Genomic DNA, 22,449 nt, shown 5'->3' with positions numbered 1-22,449 from the left:
AATAAGCATAATAAGATATAAAGAAATCAAAGATTTGGGAATCAAGATTCAATGAAGAAACAGCACAAATATATGGAAGAATAAATTACTGATAAGCAAGGTTTCATCACTGTACTACCAGACATTTTGAAAAGTGAAGTTAAATGGGCTCTAGAAAATCACTTGCAGTTTATAATCAGGTAAGACAAATACCCTGGAGTCCAAGGAACTGGAGGAGACCCATTTACATCCCAATAGCCAAAAAAAAAAAAAAAAACCCTCACGTCTCAAAATTTTGCAGTCCAGACTTTTGATAGGGTGGACCACAAGAAATAGCAGATACTTTTCAAATATGGTCATACTAGGCCATCTCGTCTATTCGTTGAAGAATTTATATAACAACTACAAGCAATAATGTTAATATGATACAGAGCAGTGGTGGGTTCCTCCCGGTTCCGCCGAGCCGGTAGCGGTGACGATATGATGTCACCGAACCGGTTCTGCCCCCCGCCCCCCCTGCATTATTCTTACCTTTCATTTGGCCCCACCCCCAATCTATTGCTGCCTCCTGAGTCCCAACTGATCAGCTAGAGGGAAAAAACCTGTTTAAACTCTTGCCGCGGGACTTCAAAGGGCCGCCCTACAGCTGATCAGTGTTAAAAGAAAATAAATGGGTAGACCGGTGCCTGCAAAAATAATTGGGTAGACCAGTGCCTCCAAAAACAAATGAGTAGACCGGTGCCTCCAAAAACAAATCAGTAGACCAGTATAGCTCTGTAAGCAGTTAAAAGCCTGGTAGACCAGTACCTCTGCTAAATCCTAAAGAATTGTCACATGACCATCAAGCCATACCCACAAAATAAGCCACGCACACAGAACCGATAGTAAAAATTTTTAGAACCGACCCCCGATACAGAGCAATTAAATATATGTCAAATATACAACGAAAAATATTTCACTAGAAGAAATACAGATTAGAATCAATACAAATGGGAGAAACATAAAATCCTCAGCTATGTTGATGATACCACAGTGATAACTAGAAGATTTTAAAAAATGTCTTTTTGAATTTAAAAGAAGGGAAGGCAAAAGCTAGTTTTCAGACTGTTCCATACAAATAACAAATAACAAAAAATAAAACATAAAAACATAAAACCAAAATAAAACCTCATGCAGAACAATTAAGATTAAATCAACAGATAATGCCAACTCAACGCACCCAAGCATAGAAGAAGGCAAGGTAATAGTAAAAAAACCTTTTATTTTCATAGGCTCAAAAATTCATAGTGATAGTGACCATAATAAAGAATGGAATAAAGAGATATCTGCTACTTGGATGAGAGGCGTAGATAAAATATAGTACAAGAGATAGTACAAGAAATGTTAGTACAAGATAGTACAAGAAATGTTCATATTATAAAAGAAATGGTTTCCCTGTTTTAACGAATGGCTGAGAAAGTTGGATCCTAAAAAATGCTGAATGAAGAAAATTTAATGCTTTTGATATATGGACCTGGAGAAAACAGTTAAGAATGCCTGGGTTGCAAAGACAACAAATAATTCAGTGCTACGGGAAGTAAAATCAGACTTGTTATTGGAAACATTAATAATGATGCTAAAGCTTAAATATTTCAGACACATAATACAAAGGAAAGAGTTGTTGGAGAAGATCCCAAAGCTTGGAAAAACGTCCTAATAGAAAAAAAAGAGCCTTAGAGAAGACAAGGTGGTTATATACTACCACTACTAATGGCACTAGCAGGATTTTAGAAGAACTCAGAAAAGCATACTATAGCCTTTGGATCATAAGAAGTGATCACTCTTTGATTGAACACTCATGTTTCCATGGACTGAGCTAGTTTATACAGGTAGTCCTTGACTTAGGATCACAATTGAGCCCAAAATTTATGTTGTTAAGTGAGACATTTCTTACGTGAGTTTTGCACCATTTTATGACCTTTCTTGCCTCACTTATTGAGTGAATCACTGCAGTTGATAAGTCAGTAACCTAGTTGTTAAGTGAATCTGGCTTCCCCCTTGACTTTCTTGTGAGAAGGTTGCAAAAGGAGATCACATGACCTTGGGACCAATGGTGAAATCCATTTTTTTTTATTACTGGTTCTTTGGGCGTGGCTTGGTGGGCATGGTGTGGCTTGGTGGGTGTGGCAGGGGAAGGATACTGCAAAATCTCCATTCCCTCCCCACTCTGGAGCCAGCCAGAGGTGGTATTTGCCAGCTCAAACTTTCCACTACCGGTTCTCTGAGCTGCTCAAAATTTCCGCTACCGGTTTTCCAGAACCTGTCAGAACCTCCTGGATTTCAACCCTGCTTGGGACACAGCAACCGTCATAAATATGCACCAGTTGCCAAGCATCTGAATTCTGATCATGGAGATGCATCAAAGGCTGTTACTGTAAAAAACAGCCATAAGTCACTTTTTTTCAGTGCCGTTGTAACTTTGAATGATCACTAAAAGAACTGTTGTAAGTCAAGGATTACCTGTAATTTGTGGCTCCTCCTACATTCCCTGTTCCTGCACAATGAGCAGCTCCAACTTGTGTTTTATAGTACAACCCTTTCTGGAGCAGAATCTTCTACTTATGATGATTCATGCTTTGGTCATCTCTTGTTTCGACTATTCTAACATGTTGTACTTGGAATTGCCCCTGAAGATGACTCAGAGACTTCTGGTCCAGAATAAAGTATTTCAGACAGGAACAGATATAGGCAAAACTACTATTACTATTGCTACTATTACTACTACTATTACTACTATTACTACTACTACTACTACTACTACTACTACTATTACTTTGAGAACTGCACTTGTAACTAGTTTGTTTTAAGGAGTAATTCAGGATTCTGGTTAACAGGTTTTTTTTGTTTTTTTTTAGGGATCAGGACCTAGATAACCTTGGTATTGCCTTCTCTCCTAGTGGTTTCTACCTGTACATTATGTTTGAGAAGAGAAGATTCTCTATTTATTTATTTTATTTATTTTATTTTATTTTTCATATTTGTATACCGCCGTACTCCCGAAGGACTCAGGGCGGTGAACAGCCATAATAAATACAAATACATATAGAAGTTAAAAACTATTTAGAAACAGATTAAGTAATTTAGGCTCAAAGATTAAAAAACATCCAAAATTTATCTAAAGAGGTTTAAAACCCAATTTAAAAGCCAGTTTAAAAGCCAATTAAAAAGGGAGAGTTAGGCCAGACCAGCTTGTTGGAATAGAAATGTTTTCAGGGCACGGCGGAATATGCGTAAGTCTTGGATGTTTCGTAACTCCGGGGGAAGCCCGTTCCAGATGGTAGGTGCCCCCACAGAAAAGGCTCTCCCCCTGAGGGCCGTCAGTCGACATTGTTTGGCCGATGGCACCCTGAGGAGTCCCTCTCTATGGGAGCGAACTGGACTATGGACCTCTAATGATTGCCATCTGCAGGGACCCTGGAGAAGGACTATTCAGTCCATGTACCTTTTCTCTGAATTTCTCTACAAATTATATCCCATATCCTTGGAGTATTCATAAAGCTAGGAAGACCTGGGTTTTCCAGTGTATCTTCAAGGTCTAATATGCTTCTTTTGACCCTTAAAGGGGAAAGTCTAAATGTTAACATTGTCTGCAGTTATTTTGGATTTTTCATGAATGTGTACCTGTCTATTTTAACACAATTATTGCAATGAATGATTAAAAGGTCTCTGAATGTCTTTCACAATCTATTATCACTGAAACAGTTTATAGGCATAGTAAGTAAACAAATAAATCAAAGAAGCCAATTAAAACGTTAGTAGTTGTCCAATGTAAGGATCATATTAGCAAATATGACAACATGCAAACTGAAATGTATCTCACCAGATTTATTCTGCAGTAAGAGTTGTAATTACGTGAGAAGAAATAACTGTTACCTATGATAGTTTATATTCATTATTTGTTTTAGGGATATAAGGGAGCAGTAGATACAGAGTATTCAGACCAGAACAGTAAAGCAAAAAACACAAAATAAAACCAAAGTAACCCTGAAGGAAATACATTACACTTAAATGTGTAAGCTTAGAAGGTTAGTTACCTACATTAAAAAATAGCCCAAAACGATTTATATGTTTTAAAAGCCTTTGGATGGTACAAATATCACTGAGACAGAATAGCTATTAAAGAACGATCAATGTGGATTTTTCTATCCTCACCCATAAAAATACAGAGATGCCTACTCCAAGGCATGAATAATGTTAGGAATGTAACTTTAAAATGTATAGATGGAAATTATTGTGGAGGTAAATGATTGCCTCTATTTTATATGAAGGACTATTTATCAAGTAAATATGCTGTTTTCTCATTATTATGACACATACTTTCCTTTTTATATGTTTCCCGGAGCAACATAAAGGCTTTGACTTGAACATATTCATCTTCAGAGATCCTTTTTTAGGTTCTTGTAGGTCAGAGGGAAAATAGATTTAGCATTACCAGTTAAAATGTGTTTCAAATGTAATTGCATTTTGAAGACAAACTTGGGACTCAATAATAAAACTAGAAAGTGATGTTCTTAGCCCACGTACATAATGGGAAAAAAAATGGGACAGCAATCTCCTAATATTCTTGGTTAGTCTGCAAGATGTTGTCAATTTTACTTTCAAAGCAGCAGTGCTTCCTGATTACCAACTATACGCATTCAGAATATAGTAGGGACTGTATTGGGTGGAAATGATTCATTAAATATTTGATCAGTAGTTTCTGTTCAAATATTAATATTTCCTATTAATATTTATATAGGAAGTTCTAATTTATCGATACACATTAATTCCAATTTTTGAGATGAGGATGAAATTATACTGTTACAGTTGCTCTTACTTTCAGAGCAATGTTGGGTGAGAAGATTGATTTGAAAACCTGAGATGAAACTGATGTGGATATTTTTGGACAACCTTGGGATTTTTAATTTATTGTGACTGAGTAAACAGATTAGTAAACAGTAAGAAGTGTGTGTGTGTGTGTGGGGGGGGGGAATGTGCCAGACATAATCTGGCAAACCAACTTCTCCTGTAGCCACCAAAAGTACAGTTCGTTTCTTGGAAGTCTTTATTTTTTCAAAGAAATAAACTAAGCTCTTAAGAAAGTCTTACAGAATTGGCTTGCTTCCTGGCTTGATTTATCAGGTCCTTGATGTGAGAGATGTTCTTCCCCAGGTTATCTTGAAGTTGTTTGATTGGTTTCAATTTATCCATCAACCGATCTGCTTCTTTGCCCAGATTTTTAACAGTGTCATCTGCATCAGCAACTTTATGTGAAAAAACAAAACAAAACAAAACAGAACAGATTAAATTTTGGATCCAAGTGCCATTAATAAAAACCGAGAGCACTCTGGGGCAGTGATTTATAAATCAAAAATGAACTCTTCCCTTGACTCTCTCCTCTCAGAAATTTGAATCATGGGTAATTTATTAAAACATCTCATTATACCTGAAATAAAAAAACTGTAGGTTGATTTTGCACTCTAGCCAATGATACAAAATGTTTTCTAACTTCATACGGCCGTTTGGATTCTACTATTAAAGTAGTTTCCTGATCTGGATGGATCCTTAGGAAATGATGGTTTAAACTAGCCATGATACAAATTTTAAAATAAGAACGTCAGGAGTGAAAGGAAGAATGTTACATTAATTTCTAAATTCACGAACTATGTTTAAAACCGGGGTTGCTGTGCTCAAAGCAATCTGCAGTAATCATATTAAAGATGGAAAATAATTGCCATTTTAATTTTAATTTTATAACTTGCTTTAAAGGCAAAATAGTAGCAAAGCAGCAAGAGTTAGAAAAGTGCTTTGGGGAGCTAAGATTTCAGGGCTTACATTCTTGCATTGCAGAACACGTTTTGAATTAAAATAGTAGAGTATTTGGCAATTAATAAATGAAGTGTTTCATATCTCAAACATATTTTTCCAGATACCCTAAATTTGCAAAATTTGAATAAACACGACAACAGGAACTTCAGAGCATGGCTCAGCATAAACAAAACAAAATAACATAATGTCCATAGATGGTTTCATATATTATATGTATAATGGGCCCCATGTGTAGATTAGGTAGAAGATTAATATCTCTGCATATCGTAAAAAATACAAGATACTAAATCTTACTAAAAACTGTTCTTATCGATCTCTACCTGCATTGGTCTGAAACCATGTACAGGGCATGGTAATCTAGAAAAAGGAGCAACACATGGATGGGCTTGGCAATCTTGGAGATACAGTATGTATAATCCCAACCAATCATTTACTGTATATGAGGCAGTTATGAGTTCTGGTTTGTTAGATCAAAAAATCTAATTGGCTTTGGAAGTCCACAAACAATACCAGTTATTGATCAGACACCCTACTTCTACGGTGTCTCATCAATATCTGGTATTCCTGTTTGCTTTTACACGGAAAGATGCATAATAGTGAGTACACTAATTATGTATTTGAATATGAAACATCTTCTACAGTCCATCCTGAGTCTACTGCTTAACAATTAGACAGCTCTAAGCTCCAACAAAATGCAGCAAAAGTGTTTGTATGTGCATGGGAATATACTGAATTCACTCTACTCAAAATTTGTTTTTTTCTGTTTAGATGATTACTCAAACTAAAAGTATTATAAGAGCCGAGGTGGCACAGTGGTTAAGAGTGCAGCACTGCAGGCTACTTCAGTGACTGCTAGGTGCAGTTTGACAGTTCAAATCTCATCGGCTCAAGATTGACTCAGCCTGCCATCCTTCCGAGGTCAATAATTGAGGACCAAGGGGGCAATAGGCTGACTCTGTAAACCACTTAGAGAGGGCTATAAAAGCGCTATGACGTGGTATAAAAGTCTAAGTGCTATTGCTATTGCTATTATGTTTAATTAATTAAAATTTGATAGCTAGTGACAATGGTTGCTGTGGTATTCAATGTGAATGTGGAGCACTCATACTGAAGAATCCCTGGTTTTTTTATCTGAACAGGTGTCTGGACATTCTTCCTCAAGATGCAAGAGAAAACTAGGGAATAATGACAAACGTAACAAGTTTTCAACACACTGGGAAGTGTACAGTTTGATCGATACGCATGTTAGAATATGTAGACCTTTTAAAATGAAAGCTTCCAAGACCCTTTGTTTATCTGTTGAGCTTTTGAATGGAAACATTTCTTAATTTTTAAAATGTGATTGATAGATATATATGACTATCTAATAACAGAGCTAGGGTTCATTCCTTTTTCATAGCAAAGCTGCTTGGATAAATTAGTGTCATTGCTGGAACACAACAGCTATTATTAGACAATGCCTAACATAATAACCATGCAAATATATTTTTAAAAAGAATAAAGTGCATGAAGTTAAAACCTTATACGTACTGATTCCTGTAGGCAAGTTTTGAAGCATTTTTTTTTTTGAAAAGGAAAAGAAAGAATTTTTAAGTAAATTAAAAAAGCAAACAGCAGTATAAAAGAAACTGGTGACTGAACAAATAAACCAGGAAGTGGGCACAGCTTTCTTGGCTGGATTATGCTGATTTAAAATAAGTGGGATATTTTCTGTTAGGACTTTTAGAACATGGTAACTAGCTGATCTATAGATAATTAAAACTTGGTTAATGAATATAAAAAGCAGGCCGTGAGAATGGTTTTTATTTGATGTTACCATGTATCAGTGAATGGTAACATTTCCTCATCTTATAATTATGGTGGTCTTCCTGTCTTCTCCACCTTTCTTTTAGGTTAGGTACATCCCTATTTCTCTGACTTAAAGTTCTCGTTTCTCATGTTGGTACGATTTCAGGTTCCGCTTTAAAACTAACTATGAGGTAAAGGTTGAATGCTAATGGAAGGCAGTGCAGAAAGAAGAATGAAGGGAACATTTAAGTGAGAAAGGGGAGAAACAAGAGTAAAGCATCAAGACAACTTGCAAGGAAATCCTGATCTCTTTACTCAAGTTAAAATTGAAATGGCAAGTGATGCTCAGGAAAATTCATACCTTCAAATCAGTGGTGGAATTCAAATTATTTTACTACTGATTCTGTGGGTGTGGCTGGTGGGCGTGGCAGGGGAAGGATACTGCAAAATCCCCATTCCAACTCCACTCCTGGGGAAGATTACTGCAAAATCCCCATTCTCTCCCCACTCCAGGGGAAGGCTACTGCAAAATCTCCATTCCCACCCAACTCTGGGGCCAGCCAGAGGTGGTATTTGCCGGTTCTCCGAACTACTCAAAATTTCCGCTACCGGTTCTCCAGAACCTGTCAGAACCTGCTGAATTTCACCCCTGCTTCAAATGTGATTAGGAACATGCAATATGGCAGGGATGAAGAGACTCTAGCATTCAAGATTTACCTGTCATTTTATTTCAATAAAATGAAATAAATCCCTCCCTCAAATCCTCCAAATGGAGTGAGACCTCAAACAGTAGCTCAAGCAGAGATGGACATTTTTGAATATGCGTTCAGCCCAGAAACTCAAGTAGACTAAAGCTCAAAAGTCTTTTACCACAACAATCACCAAGTGTTCTTTTTCTTTTCTAATTAAGACTCACTGGTATTGATAGACTACTGGGAATCTAAAGCCCCTGTCAGTCTGGTCAATTGACTCTAAATTAGATTGCGTCCATGGTTGCTGTAAGCCAACAGCTAAATTTAGCTGAATTGTAATAGCAAACTATCTTCAGGAACACCATTCCTGAATTTTTTAGAAGATATTTCTAATTCACATAACTGAGCAGTAAAAATCTTCAAACATATAATAAAACTGCTCTCTATTTGAAAAAGGAAGAATAGATTTGTGGGGATATAACAACCCAATTTTTTTTTTGCAGTTGTTATTATAAAAATTCAACAATCCTAAACCCATTTTCCTCTAGTCTTATGGATATCTCTATCTTTTCCCTTTACATTTTTTTCTGGTGAAATTAATATATATTTTCCCTATAAATTATATTTTCCTGCATATTGCAAAGATGACCAGATCTGAATGTGTCTGTGTGTCCCCCAAGGGTGATCCACTCACTGAGGCAATATAAAGGTTTTTAGTAAACATGGTTATTCATCTGCTGCAGGTCACATAGGACCAGTTTGGTGTAGTGATTAAGGAATCAGGCTAGAAACTGGGAGACCATAAATTCTAAGTCCCACCTTGGGCATGTGACTTTCTCTCAGCCCTAGAAAGAAGGCAATGACAAATCTGAAAAACCTTGCCAAGAAAAGTGCAAGGATTTGTCCAGGCAGCCTTCGAGAATCAGACACAGGTCATATAGCTATGTTAGAGACATTTTTTCTGAATTCTACCAGTAATATAGTACTTTTCAGTGAATATAATAAGTAAAGGTTCAGCATAAAATATGTTCCTAACATACCCATATTACCCAAGAGATTATAATACATCTTCTACAATCAAAAGACAGCTTTATTACAGCATTTTCATTCAATGATTAACTTATATACCTACCTGATATGTTCATACTACAAATGCTTACCATTATTTCTTCTGTCCTGGGAATAATCTTTCAAGGACATTTTTATTACTAAGAGTTGAAGCTGGTTTTTTTTTTATACCAAAAGCAATGTATTAAGAAGGCAGAAGGCAATGAAAAACATGCTTCTAATTAAGTGGTATTTGAAGTATACAAAATAATGAAGGAATTATATATGGAATATCACCAGGAAGGTCTAATTTTTAAATGATATCACCATTCTTCTCTACATAATATGCATACATAAACCTTACCAACTGTAGTAGATGTTGAAAAGCACATAACACCATAATTTAAATCAGGGGAAGGAACAACCCTTTCATTTCAGAAGATTAGAAAAAAGGAAAGAAATCAAAGTACATAGGCATAATAAGGTCTTACTATTTTTAGTAGGATCTTTCAACATAGCGTTTGTTTTGGCTGCATCATCTGCAACTTTTCTGTATTTGTCTTTTAATCCAAGGAGGTTTTGATTGAGATCTCTGATTTTAGCCAGTACCTCATTTGCAGTATCATTAGCTTGCTTGGCTTTGTCTTTAACTGCTTGTACTTTGGCTGCTGTATCTGTAAACAGGAGAAGGGAGAAAAAATAGAACCAAGAGACATATTTTTTTTAATTTGATTTTTATGCCACCTTTATTTTTTTTATATAAATAACTCATGACAGCAGACATACCTACTTATCACATCTTGTACATAGTACTTATATTTATTGATTTGTTGATTTATTTATCAAATTTCTTAATAGCCCATATCCCTTGTAGAGGGACTATTTGAGTTGTGTTGGGTCCTACCGCAAGACAAAACCTTTTTGTTTGTTTCTGAAAGGGTAAATCTTTATTTTTAAGAATTTAAACATAAACCCTATTTATTTTCACTTATTCCAGGACAAAAATAAACCATGTAACCTCTCTGAAATAACAAGAGTGACAGCATTGTTAGTGCTGTAACAATGGCATCCGTAAAAGTGCCCATAACATAACATCGCATGAAATATGAGCAAAACAGAAAATACAACTCAAACATATATTAACTGAACTATTGTCTGAATTGTTTATGGAATCTAAATTTACATAGGGAAAAAAGAGGGGCTATTCTTTCATGTTTGTAATATCCTTACTTTTTGTTGACCTCCTGCAAACCATTGTATCTACTGCACTGGCAAAGATAGGTTCACAGTTTCTTGTGAGTAGGCTTAATTAACTTTCTTTTAAACCAAAGAAGTCCTAATCCAGCAAAATTTGTCATAATGAAGATATCAGGCTGGTCTGTATACAATTTGGTTCCCTCTGATGCACAATGTGTTTTAGCTCCTAGGCAAGTAGCACAATGAACTATGATGTCATGCCTATTTACTTCATATAATTAAAACACTGGCAGCAGATCTTGGCTTCCATTTGCTGCTGTAAGTAACAAATCTCACATTCAATTCCAGCTGCTTTCTGTACAGATTGCTTATGTTTCTTCAGAAATGATGTTCTTTGCTCAACTTGATCTTTTTCACTCTGAATATTTGCTCCTTTCTTAGCATTTTTACTATAACAGCAAGGAGACGCACTTTGGGAAAATGAACTAAAATGATAGATTGGTTGGCAGAATGTTGTCTTTCATTGCTTTTTTTTTTTTAAAAAAGAAGAACTTCTAAGAATGAGAAGAAAGCAAATGCTCTTGCTAAACCAAAAAGGAACAAAAAAAGAATATCAAGTAGTTTTCCTTCTGTGGCAAGCAATATACTAACATATCTCAAAGAACCAAAACAGACAAGAGAACTTATGGGATAGAGTAGAAAGCATAATATATACACATATTTTTCAAAAGTGGATGATCAAAACCAGAAATATATTGAGCTGAAACTGTCCGCATACTGAAACATCTTATTAGAGCTGAGCTATTGTGCTATGATGATAATTCTAACAATGCCACTTCCACTGTGTTTGGATATGCCAGAATGGTTTGGAAGCATTGGATAAAGTTCAGCAGTCAGGAGGGGAGCAGACAGCAGTGAGAGCAGCAGCCCAGTGCAGCCCATGTCACAACAAGTGACATCATTGATGGCAGACAGAATAAGAAGTGGGGGAACCTGAGCAAATTTTCCAGGGGTCTTGGAAGATTTTATTTGACACCACTATGTATTATTAAAGAGAAATATTCCTCTGTCTGCACTTAGTGTCTATATTATGAAAATATTTTGATTGGGAAACACATGATATTGATACACTTCTTACATTAATATCATTGGAAGGAAGGAAGGAAGGAAGGAAGGAAGGAAGGAAGGAAGGAAGGAAGGAAGGAAGGAAGGACAATATAAATACAAGTAGTTTGTGATAATTTAGTTCAGCCCCCACTTACCATTTGGAATTGCTGATAGCTTTTCCAAGGTGTCGTTCAGAGCTTTCAAGAGAGCTGAGTTTCTTGCCCCTGCAACTTGCAACTTATTCTGCATTCCTTTTAGATTATCCTCATTTTCTGTAAGGAGTACACAAATCAAGAGATTTGGTTATATTAATATAATTCATTATAAGTTTAATATATCTTGAAAAGAATTCAGGGTTACATAGGAGCTCTCTCAATTTAGTAAATGATTTTATGAGCGAGCTTAGGCTAAGAAATTATAACTGACCATGAAGAGCTATCATTGGATTTTTGGACTATTTATGGCTTAGAAGTATCAAGCACTCAAATAACTATAGATTGAATATTTATAATGATTTATTCATTTGAAATCAGCTGGTTAACTATTACATTCAGCCTGATGGTGCTTGGAGTGCAGATCATTGGCACAGGCTGATAATAAAAGTTTTATTAATTTCTCTGTGGTTGAGAGGGGCAAATAAACTTAATAATAAATAATAAAGATGAAAATATCAATTGTGCATGCTTACATTGGTACTGACTAATTAAAGCAGATATGCCTTTTCTTCAAGCCCAGACAAAAGCATGAAGAAAGCAACAGCTACTTTAAAGAGAATAGGTGCACCTCCTATAAATCGTTTTCAGAGTATGATTAATAACAACTGTAATTTTTGAACTTTAAGTTAAGTTTTCCATAAAGTTGAAAATCTCAGCTTCCTGATGTTGCTGATTTATAATTAAGGACATTAGGAATCTATTTAATGTCATGCAGAAAATTTCCACATTGCACAATGGGAAAACTTACTGGACAACCCTTGAAGGATCTTTAAAACATAATATCCATTGGCAATACGACTGTCCAGTAACTTCAGAATTCTCAGAATCTGGTTTGTTTAGTATATGGCTCTGTGTATGTGTGAGTGTGTGCGCATGCATATGCATAAATGTGCAAGTGTGTGCATTTGCAACTATGTATGAAAATGAAAAAGCATCAAAAAGATCAAAGCAACATCACAAATAATTTTTACCCGTTTAATTATAGGAGTCATGGTGGCGGCAATGGTTAGAATGCAGTATTGCAGGCAAACTCTGCCCATAACTAGAAATTTGATTCTGACTGAATCAAAGTTGATTCAGCCTTCCATCCTTTTAAGGTTGGTAAAATGAGGACCCAGACTGTTGGGGGCAATATACTGAATGTTTAAACTACTCAGAGTGTGTATAAAGTACTATGGAGCAGTATATAAGTCCAAGTACTATTGCTATTGTATTCCCATTACTTTGTTGCCTTTTCCCAAGAATCTCAACCCATCCAACCAGGTTGAGTAGAATAGGCAGCTGCAGACCCATCAGCCAAAGTGTCAACCCTGAAGCGAACCTGGCTGAGGCCATCTTTGAGAGTTTTGGGTAGTACATTCATCTTTATTGTTGCAATTCTCCCCATGAAGGAGAGTTGCAAATTTTCCCACCTATCTAGATCCATTTTGATTTGATCAATTAATTTATCGTAATTGTCTCTTTTGAGTGTAATACAACTTGCAACCATTTGAATTTCTAGATACCTCACTTTTGTTGTTGTTGTGAGGGATAGTTGGGGTTTTGTAGTCAAAACAAAAAGTTTTCCTGTGGGAATCAAGGACATTCCAACAGGTGGCTTGACAGAGGAGTGAAGTAACCAAGCAACTGGCCAGCACCTCTATTGGACAATGTGACTGATGACTTGGGGGGAAGGGGAAACATTTACTTTTTAATAAGGTGAAAACTGAGGGAACTTTCAGAGTCAGTTTTCACCAGTTGTGCCAATATGATGTATCCAATAAATTGTTCTTTGAGGAATCTACCTCTCTCGGAGTTCTGCTTTCTATGGGTGCATTACTTGGAATGTTGGCAGTGTCAACTGGCAGGGACCGGAATATGAACTTTTTCAGCAGTGACCCCTGTTCTGTGGAACATCCTCCCTTTGGAGATTAGAATGGCTCCAACCCTTTAACATCCTAAAAACCTGGCTACACCTGTGCCTGGAGTGTTGAGCATGGCAAGGGCCCCGTTTCCTGACTGTATTGCTAACTGGCCAAGTATCTCTGCTGCTCTGTTTATTTATTTTGGATGTTTCTATTGTTTTTATTGTTTTAAAATGTGTTTAGTATTTTGATTGTAATATATATTTTTGAATTGTAAGCCACCCAGAGTCATTAACTGAGATGGTCAGCCATATAAATTAATTGAGTGATTGAATGAATGACTGACTGACTAACTTGATAGAAAATAACAGCGACTGAATGAAGCACCATTGAAACAAATGAAGTATGATGAAAACAAAACGAAACAAAAATCTTTAAAGCGGAGACAAACGAACAGTTCATATTTTTCCCTCATCGGTGCACAAGCACAATTACGTTTTAGAAGAAAACTCATCTTTACATAAAAGAATAAACTAAATAGCAATTTAAACAGAAATTATGGTCCAAATCCACAGGGTCAGTAATTGCATATTCAATATCATACTGGTGGAATATGATTCAATATATTTTGCAAATCGTTTTGTGCGACAATGGTGTATCTAAAGATGTCATTTTTTCTAAAAACGATTATGTTAACATTGTCAAAATGTATGCTCCAATTTAGATTTGTGGGCATCGTCAATACATATATCAGGAATATAGTTTAGCAAAGAAAATGTGGATTAGCTGCAGATCAATGAGGAAAAAATTGAGGCAAGAACATCTTTCTTGAACAATTATTTTTTCCTTAGAAATAAAATAAATGAACTAATGGCTAAATCTGGGAATGGACCATTAGTCTTGCTAAAGGTGGCAAATACGAAAGAATCCAAACATAGGGAAGTTAATGAGTAATATCCAAATAAGAAATGTATTATTGTATTTTAATTGGACTATAAAATGGTTTTTAGTGCAATGATAGGCACAATAGCTTTGTCAAATGGCATATTGGAAAGAATCTCATTTCTGCAATATTTATTTCATAGGAAAGAGACTATGTAGAATACCTCTTAATGAAGAAAAATAGTTATTTCCATAGCTTGAGTCAGAATGACCAAATGAATTTTCACATCACCTATTCTAGGTGTATTAATTGATTGCATTGTATTAATCAATAGCCTTCTACTCTTACTTCTACCTCCTTTCTGGTATTTCCATGGGAAATCTTATCCTCTTTTTTGTGATCTCTCTAGGGATAGTGTCAGCCCTGCCCCAGCTGGCTCTCTAGGAAAGAAAGATGCTTGACTCCATCAGAAGGTTACAAGGCTCTTTTACTAGAGACAATTGAGTGCAGCAAAAACAAGGCCAGATCTGAAGAAAACACATGCAAATTGCTACGTTGTTCCAAATCCTTAGCCCCTCCCCCACCCTTTGACCAGTTCATCAATACTCAACAGGATGGTAGCTGGATGTTTTTTGAGAACAGGATACTTCGAGAACCAGTTTACATTCTGTTCCCAGGTCCTGGGCACCCAAAAATCCTTGAAGTGGACCAGGTGAAAATGGTTCACACCTCTGCTTCCTGTCCATGCTGATTTCCCCCTGCCTTTCCCCCCTTACAACAGGCCCCTTCACCCATCTCAACATTATGGCAAGCTGCAGCAATAGCGATGGGGAGAGTAGCCTGACAGATATAAAGACTTTATAAATCAGTTTATATACAACCATTATATACAACCTTCTTTGCCTATAAATATCTGCTCTAAAGATGGAAATACAGAGACATTTCCAATGTACAGGGAGTCCTTCACTTACCACCACAATTGAGCCCAAAATTTATGTTGCTAAGCGAGACAGTTGTTAAACTGAGCCTGGTGGCGTAGCAGACTAAAGCACTGTTATTAACATCAAGCTGTCTGCAATTACTGTAAGTTCAAATCTCACCAGGCTCAAGGTTGACTCAGCCTTCCATCCTTTCTAAGGTAGGTAAAATGAGGACCCAGATTGTGGGGGCAATAAGCTGACTTTGTATAAATATACAAAAGTATGAAGGCTATTGCTTAACGCATTGTAAGCTGCCCTGAGTCTCCGGAGAAGGGCGGCATATAAATCAAATTTAAAAAAAAAAAGTGAATTTTGCCCCATTTTAAGACCTTTCTTGCCACAGTGATTAAGTGAATCACTGCAGTTGTTAAGGTAATAACACGGTTGTTAAATGAATCTGGCTTCCCCATTGACTTTGTTTGCAAGAGGTTGCAAAAGGTGATCGCATGACCTTAGGACACTGCAACTGCCAAATATACTGCCAAGCATCCAGATTTTGATCACGTGATAATGGGGATGTTGCAATGGTCGTAAGTTTGAAAAATGGTCATAAATCATTTTTTTCAGTGCCGTTGTAACTTTGAATGGTCACTAAATGAATGGTTGTAAGTCAAAGATTACGTATATTCATAGTATGGTTTTTAATCAATTAACACTTTCTTGCATAAGTGTTCTAAAATACTTTTTAAATTTATTTACGATCCTTCAGGCATTTTTTTCCTGCAAATATATGGCACTTATATTGTGCTTTTAACATAATTTCCATTTAATAGATGGATAGATTCAGTAGTTTTAGTAATTTTGCAGCCAAATGTTTTATAAATTCACTATTTCTCTCTGGGGTGAATTCCCCAAGTTATATCAATTATTTCATTTCTGTATTTTAGAACCGCTCTGCTTTAAAACCTGCTTTTAGACCCATTAAACCGGGCTATTTTTATGAGTTTTAATAAGCTTAATCTCTGTGGATCTCTTAAATGCCAACATTCTCAATCCATCTGTTTAATATTTTTTCATTTAATATCTCAAATGCATTTTAATTGTTTCCTGAAAATTAGAAAGAAAAAGGCAAAATAAATTTCCTGAGATAACCTCATACAAAATGGAGGATAAAGCTCCAAAAATTATCATTTTTTTAAAAAAAGTCTACACTGTGTTTTTTATTTGAAAAACATTCTGAAATGCCACAGCTTGAAATTCCCAGCAATGAAATTAACCCTCAGAGCAATCTTCTACACTTTAAGCATTATCCTATAGAATAGCAAAACAAACAAACAAACAAATCAGTCTGTTTTCCTTGTATTTATTCTAACAGGTAATATGGATCATCCTTCTTTTTCTATTTAGTAAAATTGGATGGATAAAAATCTTGCTGGCCACCCACACCTACACACTTTAGGGTCTGTTTCTGTTACTTCCCTCTGGGAGACGGTATTTCTACCTCCTTCCATCGAAGGAGGACTACAAGATTCTGTAACAGCTTTGTTCCCTATGCCATCTGTCTGGTAAACTCGCAAGATTTGTTTCTGTCGCCATGTACATGTATATGTCCGAAGTAGACTGTGCTGTTTCTCCGTGTCATATAATATTTGTGGGTATATGCATCATTCATTCATTCATTCATTCATTCATTCATTCATTCATTCATTCTGTCATGTTTATGTAGTGTATATGGAAGGTGGTGACCCTTTGAGAGCTGTAAGCAATGAAATTTCATTTTAATGTATGCCAATTAGCGTACATTCAAAGTGAGAATAAAGTTATTATTCTATTCTATTCTATTCTCTGTGGAAAGATTATGATCTAGTGAAGGAATCCCACTGATGGTAACAAAAAGAGGCAATGTTTTTTCTGCAATCAATTCCCTTTCCAGCATTGTAACAGTTGAGTCAAAACAACAGAGATGAAGTCAGTAAGAAGCTATTGATTATAGACAATGGGAATAATAAAAGCAATATAGTAAAGTAAGTTATGTGTCAGCTCATTTACCAGAATGAATGAAGTTTGCATAAAGGCAGATGGTTTTCAATACACCTAAAGGCAAGTCTTGCTGGGAAATTAACATTTTTTTGTGAAACTTTCTAAGACTGTACTTTGTACATATCTTTGTCAAACTGAATAATATCATAATAATATAATATAATAATAATAATATGCTTTGAATAATATCAATATGGGGAGAAACTCTGAGGGGAGAATAGAAATGTGCGAAGGGTAGAGGAGTATCTCTTCTTTACTGAAAAATAAAATAAAATATGCTTTTGAACTGTTACACCATGGGGAATATGTCATTTTTCTGTTCCTAATATTAGTTGGCAATAATAATAATAATATATTATACTACAAATCTCATTAAGAAGAAGCTTTCAAAAGCAGTATCTGCATGGAGGTAGAATTTCCACTCTTCCTGACATGCTCTAGAAACGGTTGATCATTCTGAAATAGTATGAAATGCTGTGGGTCCCTCTTCTCTAAAGGAAATTACAAAGGTCACAAGAAAAGCCTTTGTAGATATTGCTTTCAAACATATGGGAAAAACTTTTCAAGTGCTTTTACTTCTCCTACCTAACCATAAGAACCCTTAAGGACTTTCCTGTCACACAGTTAAATAGGTGCACAAGTGTGCATATATGTTTATGTTGGCTGCATACATATGTATACATATGAATTTAACATTTCTCTTGTGCGTTTCTAAGTCAAAATTGTCTCTAGACGCTGTTTGTCCTTTAGGGCAAAAATAAAAGTACAGATTTTCTGAAAGGAAATAAAGAGAGGCACACTAGGTAAATGAATGCTAATAGAATCACTAAAATTCATCCTGCTAATACATTAGGAAGAGTTGAGAAGATGAAGTCTTTTTCTCAGTGTAGTGAAGAATTCCATGTTTGAGCCAAGAATATATGTAGTGGGATACTGCTCAGATTCTACAGATTCATTACAAAAAAGAAGCCAGAAAGGAGAAGCCAGCTTAGTTAGTAGTTTGAAAAATCTTCTTTATTCTCCTATACCGCTGACATCATACACCAAGAAAGGGGCCTGACCCTTTCCAATGCTTTGCTGGCTGCCATCTGGTTCCCCATCTCCTCTGCATCCTAAATTCCAATACCATAGTGCCATCTACTGATCTATCTACTGATAGCCAAATAATTTGCAATTTTAAAAAAAATATTGCACGATGCCCATTTCTTGTCCTCAGGCTGCTTGCTGGAAGATATGCACTCTTGGTATAAAACAAATCACTTTCTAATCAACATCAAAATGCTGGCACTGCTGAAGTATTATCAGTTCAAAAGTATCACATTCTGAGTTTGAAGGGATTTACTTCCACATTATATGCAGCATTGTAAGTTCATTTAAACCAGGGGTGGGCAACTATAACAACTTTACAACCGGTGGACTTCAACACCCAGAATTCCAGAACCGGCCTCAGGAATTCTGGGTGTTGAAGTCCACCGGTCATAAAGTTGCCATAGCTGCTCACCCCTGATTTAAACAGAAAGTATAGCATGCTAAGAAGACAGAAATGAAGGAAGCACTCTTATTAATTTTACATAAGACTAGCTCCATATAATACATTGAAAATGAGTTTCCAAAATTGGAGGAAATAATGAAATTATTTTCTAAGACTATCATGCACAGCAGGCAGCGTCTCCAATTCCTTTGTCTAATGAGCAGATCAAAGTTTCACGGTTAATATGAAAATTCTTCAGAAAATTCTAAAAAACCACGGCTCTTCTAAGACTTACCAATCAAAATGAAATAATAACTTCTATCTCAGTGGCCAGCATTTTGGGGCCTTTATTTTGCAATTAATCTTCCTTAAAGAGAAAAGCGTTGTAACTAAATTTCTCAGTCCAGAACTCCACAGACCATATATCTTAAAAACAGTATATTTGATTCAATTTTCTTGCTCTGTAATTGATTCCTAGCATATATTCTGACACAGAGCAAAACCAGGGACAGAAGCTTTCCATCAGATTGAGAAATACATACAAGGGCAAAATGTTAGCAGTAGAATTTATTTCCCTACCCAGTCACTCCTCCCTTCAAATTTCTACCATCACCAAGGGAGGGAAGAAACTAGTAAATCTCTAGTTCAACTGCTACCTTCGGACATTTTGCTCTGTAAGGACTATTTCAGCAGTTTTTGGTGTTAACATGTGGCAGACTCCTGATTAACTATCATGTGATACCTAATATAATTGGTTACAATTCAAATAGATGTCACAGCAAAAACATTCCCATTAGTGCCACAAGTCAGGCCTGAGTCCTGGAGAATTATTTAAATACCCTGTTTCCCCCAAAATAAGACATCCCCTGATAATAAGCCCAATTGGGCTTTTGAGCGCATAGCAATAAGGCCAAGCGCTTATTTCAGGGTTCAAAAAAATATAAGACAGGGTTTTATTTTCGGGGAAACACGGTAGAACTTATGTTTTCATTATTTTAACGAGACAACTATCTCAAGTTGAAAGAGATAAATTAATCATCATTTTTCCTTCTAGAATAATGAAAGATTAGAAGGAAAAAAAATTTATTCAAAATCTTTCAATTCTGAACTTCCTTTCTGAACTGTGGGAAATTCTATGACAACTGTATTCCATCTATCTATTTATTAATCAAATTTAGATAGTTTTGTATAGTATTCTGTATGCTTTTTCTATTCCAGAAATGCCAAACCCATTTGGAGTCTTTACAATGTGTGTTGTAGATAACTCTTTTTTCTTCTGGGGCCATGCAAAAGAAACTAGTAAATAACCCATAACCCAAAAGACCAACAGCCCCATAAGGGGAAGAAAAAAAAAGCAGGAGTCACCTACAACATATAGTGTAAAGGTTGCGACAGTCACTATATAGGACAACAGGCAGAAGATTAGCAGAATGCATCCATGAACATCAATCAGCAATCAGAAAACATGATGGAAATTCTTTAATTTTACAACATATGGACAGATTGAACCATAGTTTCAACTGGGAAACTGTGACCATCCTAAACCAAGTGAAATCCAAAACCGCTGGAGAATTCCTGGAAGCCTGACATTCTGACAAATTGGCCATCAATGGAATAACAGACATAAACAACATCTACATATTGCACAAAAGAGACAATCAACAAACCAAAAAGGGAACAAGACCCAAACACCTCCCCACCAGCAATCAACACACAGATGAGCATAGATTAAGGCCAAGATTAACATGAGTCCAACAATCAAGAAGTAAAGAATACCCCAATTAAGGAATTGCCAAACAAGCTAGCAGTAAACAACCCAACCAAAGAACTCCCATGACCCCTCCCACCAACACTGATAGGGCAAGCCACTAGAACATAAACTGAGAGCAAACCCATTCCTTACTAGCATTGATGATGTTACCTAGTATGGGTAAGCTCAGAGAACATCAAGGACTTCTCATTTCAAACTTGAGATACAACTATTTTTCTTTATCGATGAATACATACCTTTAACATCATTTGCCTGTTTGTTGGCATCATTAAGAACCCTGAAGCTTTTTTGTAAAGCATTCTTGGCAGCATCCTTTAATGAGCCTTCTGGACCAGATGCCTATAAAAGAAAAGTAACAGAAACAACTACTTGCCGTAGCTGAAAAGATTCCAGGAAAAAGAATCAAGAGAAATTGACTGCTTTATTTTAAAAAAGCAGTGCACCATAGTTGAAGAATTATGATGATCGAAAACATCACAAATTTGTTTTGAACTGTTAGGTTAGATTGCTGTAATATATCATACTTGTTTTGTTATTTTGGTTTCATTGTAAAAACAGAGTCTTCTCTGTCCTTTCATCCCGAGGAAACAGAAAATAGACTTTTACTGGGAAAACAAAATCAAAGTAACGCTTATAATTTAATAAAATCTCTCTCCCTCTCTCTTTCTCTCTCATCTACATTATATCTTTAGTTGACTGCTCACTAAAACATGTATAAGGTCTCCTAAAATTGTGGGGGAGGGGAGCCATTCTACTAGAATCATTTCCAACAGGAAAAGTTGTTTTATGGGTGACTCAGAATTGAATAAATTGAGACCCCAAAGTCACTCACACTTTTCCAAATTATTTGATGTGGCCTCCAGAGCTTCTCTAATTATTACCATCAAATTGTAATTGTAATAAATATGACAGCATAGTGAATTATTAAACTCATGTGAAGTAAATCACATTATCTTAAAATTAGCTAATTTAAATGTAGTTATATTTAAATTAAATTAAATCAAAACTACTTTTTGTCCTTGTCCCACCTCTTTTGGAAGTATGTATGGATTACACTAGATTAGCCTTTACAAATCGGAAGACAGGTCATTGGCAAATTAAGGAGAAAGAACTGTAATGTGAACAAACTGATACTATAATGGAATATCACTGCTAAATTGAGCCATGTCCTAAGTAAAAGTGATTCTACGTCTAGATCAGTGACGGCGAACCTAAGGCACGCATGCTGGAAGTAGCATGCAGAGCCATCTCTCTGGACACGCCAGCCATCACTCGTTGCTCTTCTGGGTTCTGGTGTACGCATGCGCACGCTGAAAACCAGAAGCTCAGCATCCCCCCCGCACACATGTGTGCAGGGAAACTGCTCTTTCGGTTTCCAGCACTCCCACATATGCGTGCCGGGGAACTGCTCTTCCGGTTTACCACACTATCCCATGCGGACGTGCGCTCTTGTTTTGGCACTGGTTGCCAAAAAAGTTCGCCAACATTGTCCTAGATGGTATTTAGTAAGTACCCAACTTCTCTTAAAGGAGTAGTGCAAGATTTATGCTAAACTTCTTCAAGTAACCATCGCTGCTCATTGTCTTATAATATGTCTATAGAATCATAAAGCATCAATTCAAATTTTCATTTTCAAAAGTCAGGGATG

The 22,449-nt window shown here is 36.1% G+C and overlaps 1 protein-coding gene across 8 annotated transcripts in view; it reads right to left on the bottom strand.

Annotated features, from left to right (window-relative positions):
* Nucleotides 1–22,449, bottom strand: part of LAMA2 (laminin subunit alpha 2) — a 437,012-nt gene that overhangs the window by 63,866 nt on the left and 350,697 nt on the right. For all 8 annotated transcript variants that reach the window (XM_060692226.2, XM_060692227.2, XM_087882793.1 and 5 more), the window contains 4 exons: nucleotides 21,038–21,140; nucleotides 11,813–11,929; nucleotides 9,845–10,027; nucleotides 5,107–5,261 (listed from right to left, as the gene is read on the bottom strand). In XM_060692226.2, the coding sequence (XP_060548209.2) occupies nucleotides 5,107–5,261; nucleotides 9,845–10,027; nucleotides 11,813–11,929; nucleotides 21,038–21,140 (558 nt within the window). The remainder of the gene's footprint in view (nucleotides 1–5,106; nucleotides 5,262–9,844; nucleotides 10,028–11,812; nucleotides 11,930–21,037; nucleotides 21,141–22,449) is intronic.

This window comes from Pantherophis guttatus, chromosome 1 (assembly GCF_059756535.1).
Source record: "Pantherophis guttatus breed Tessera chromosome 1, ASM5975653v1, whole genome shotgun sequence".
In the NCBI taxonomy this organism is placed as follows: Eukaryota; Metazoa; Chordata; class Lepidosauria; order Squamata; family Colubridae; genus Pantherophis; species Pantherophis guttatus.
Note: the sequence above shows the minus strand (reverse complement) of the source record. Positions and strands in the feature narration are given on the sequence as shown.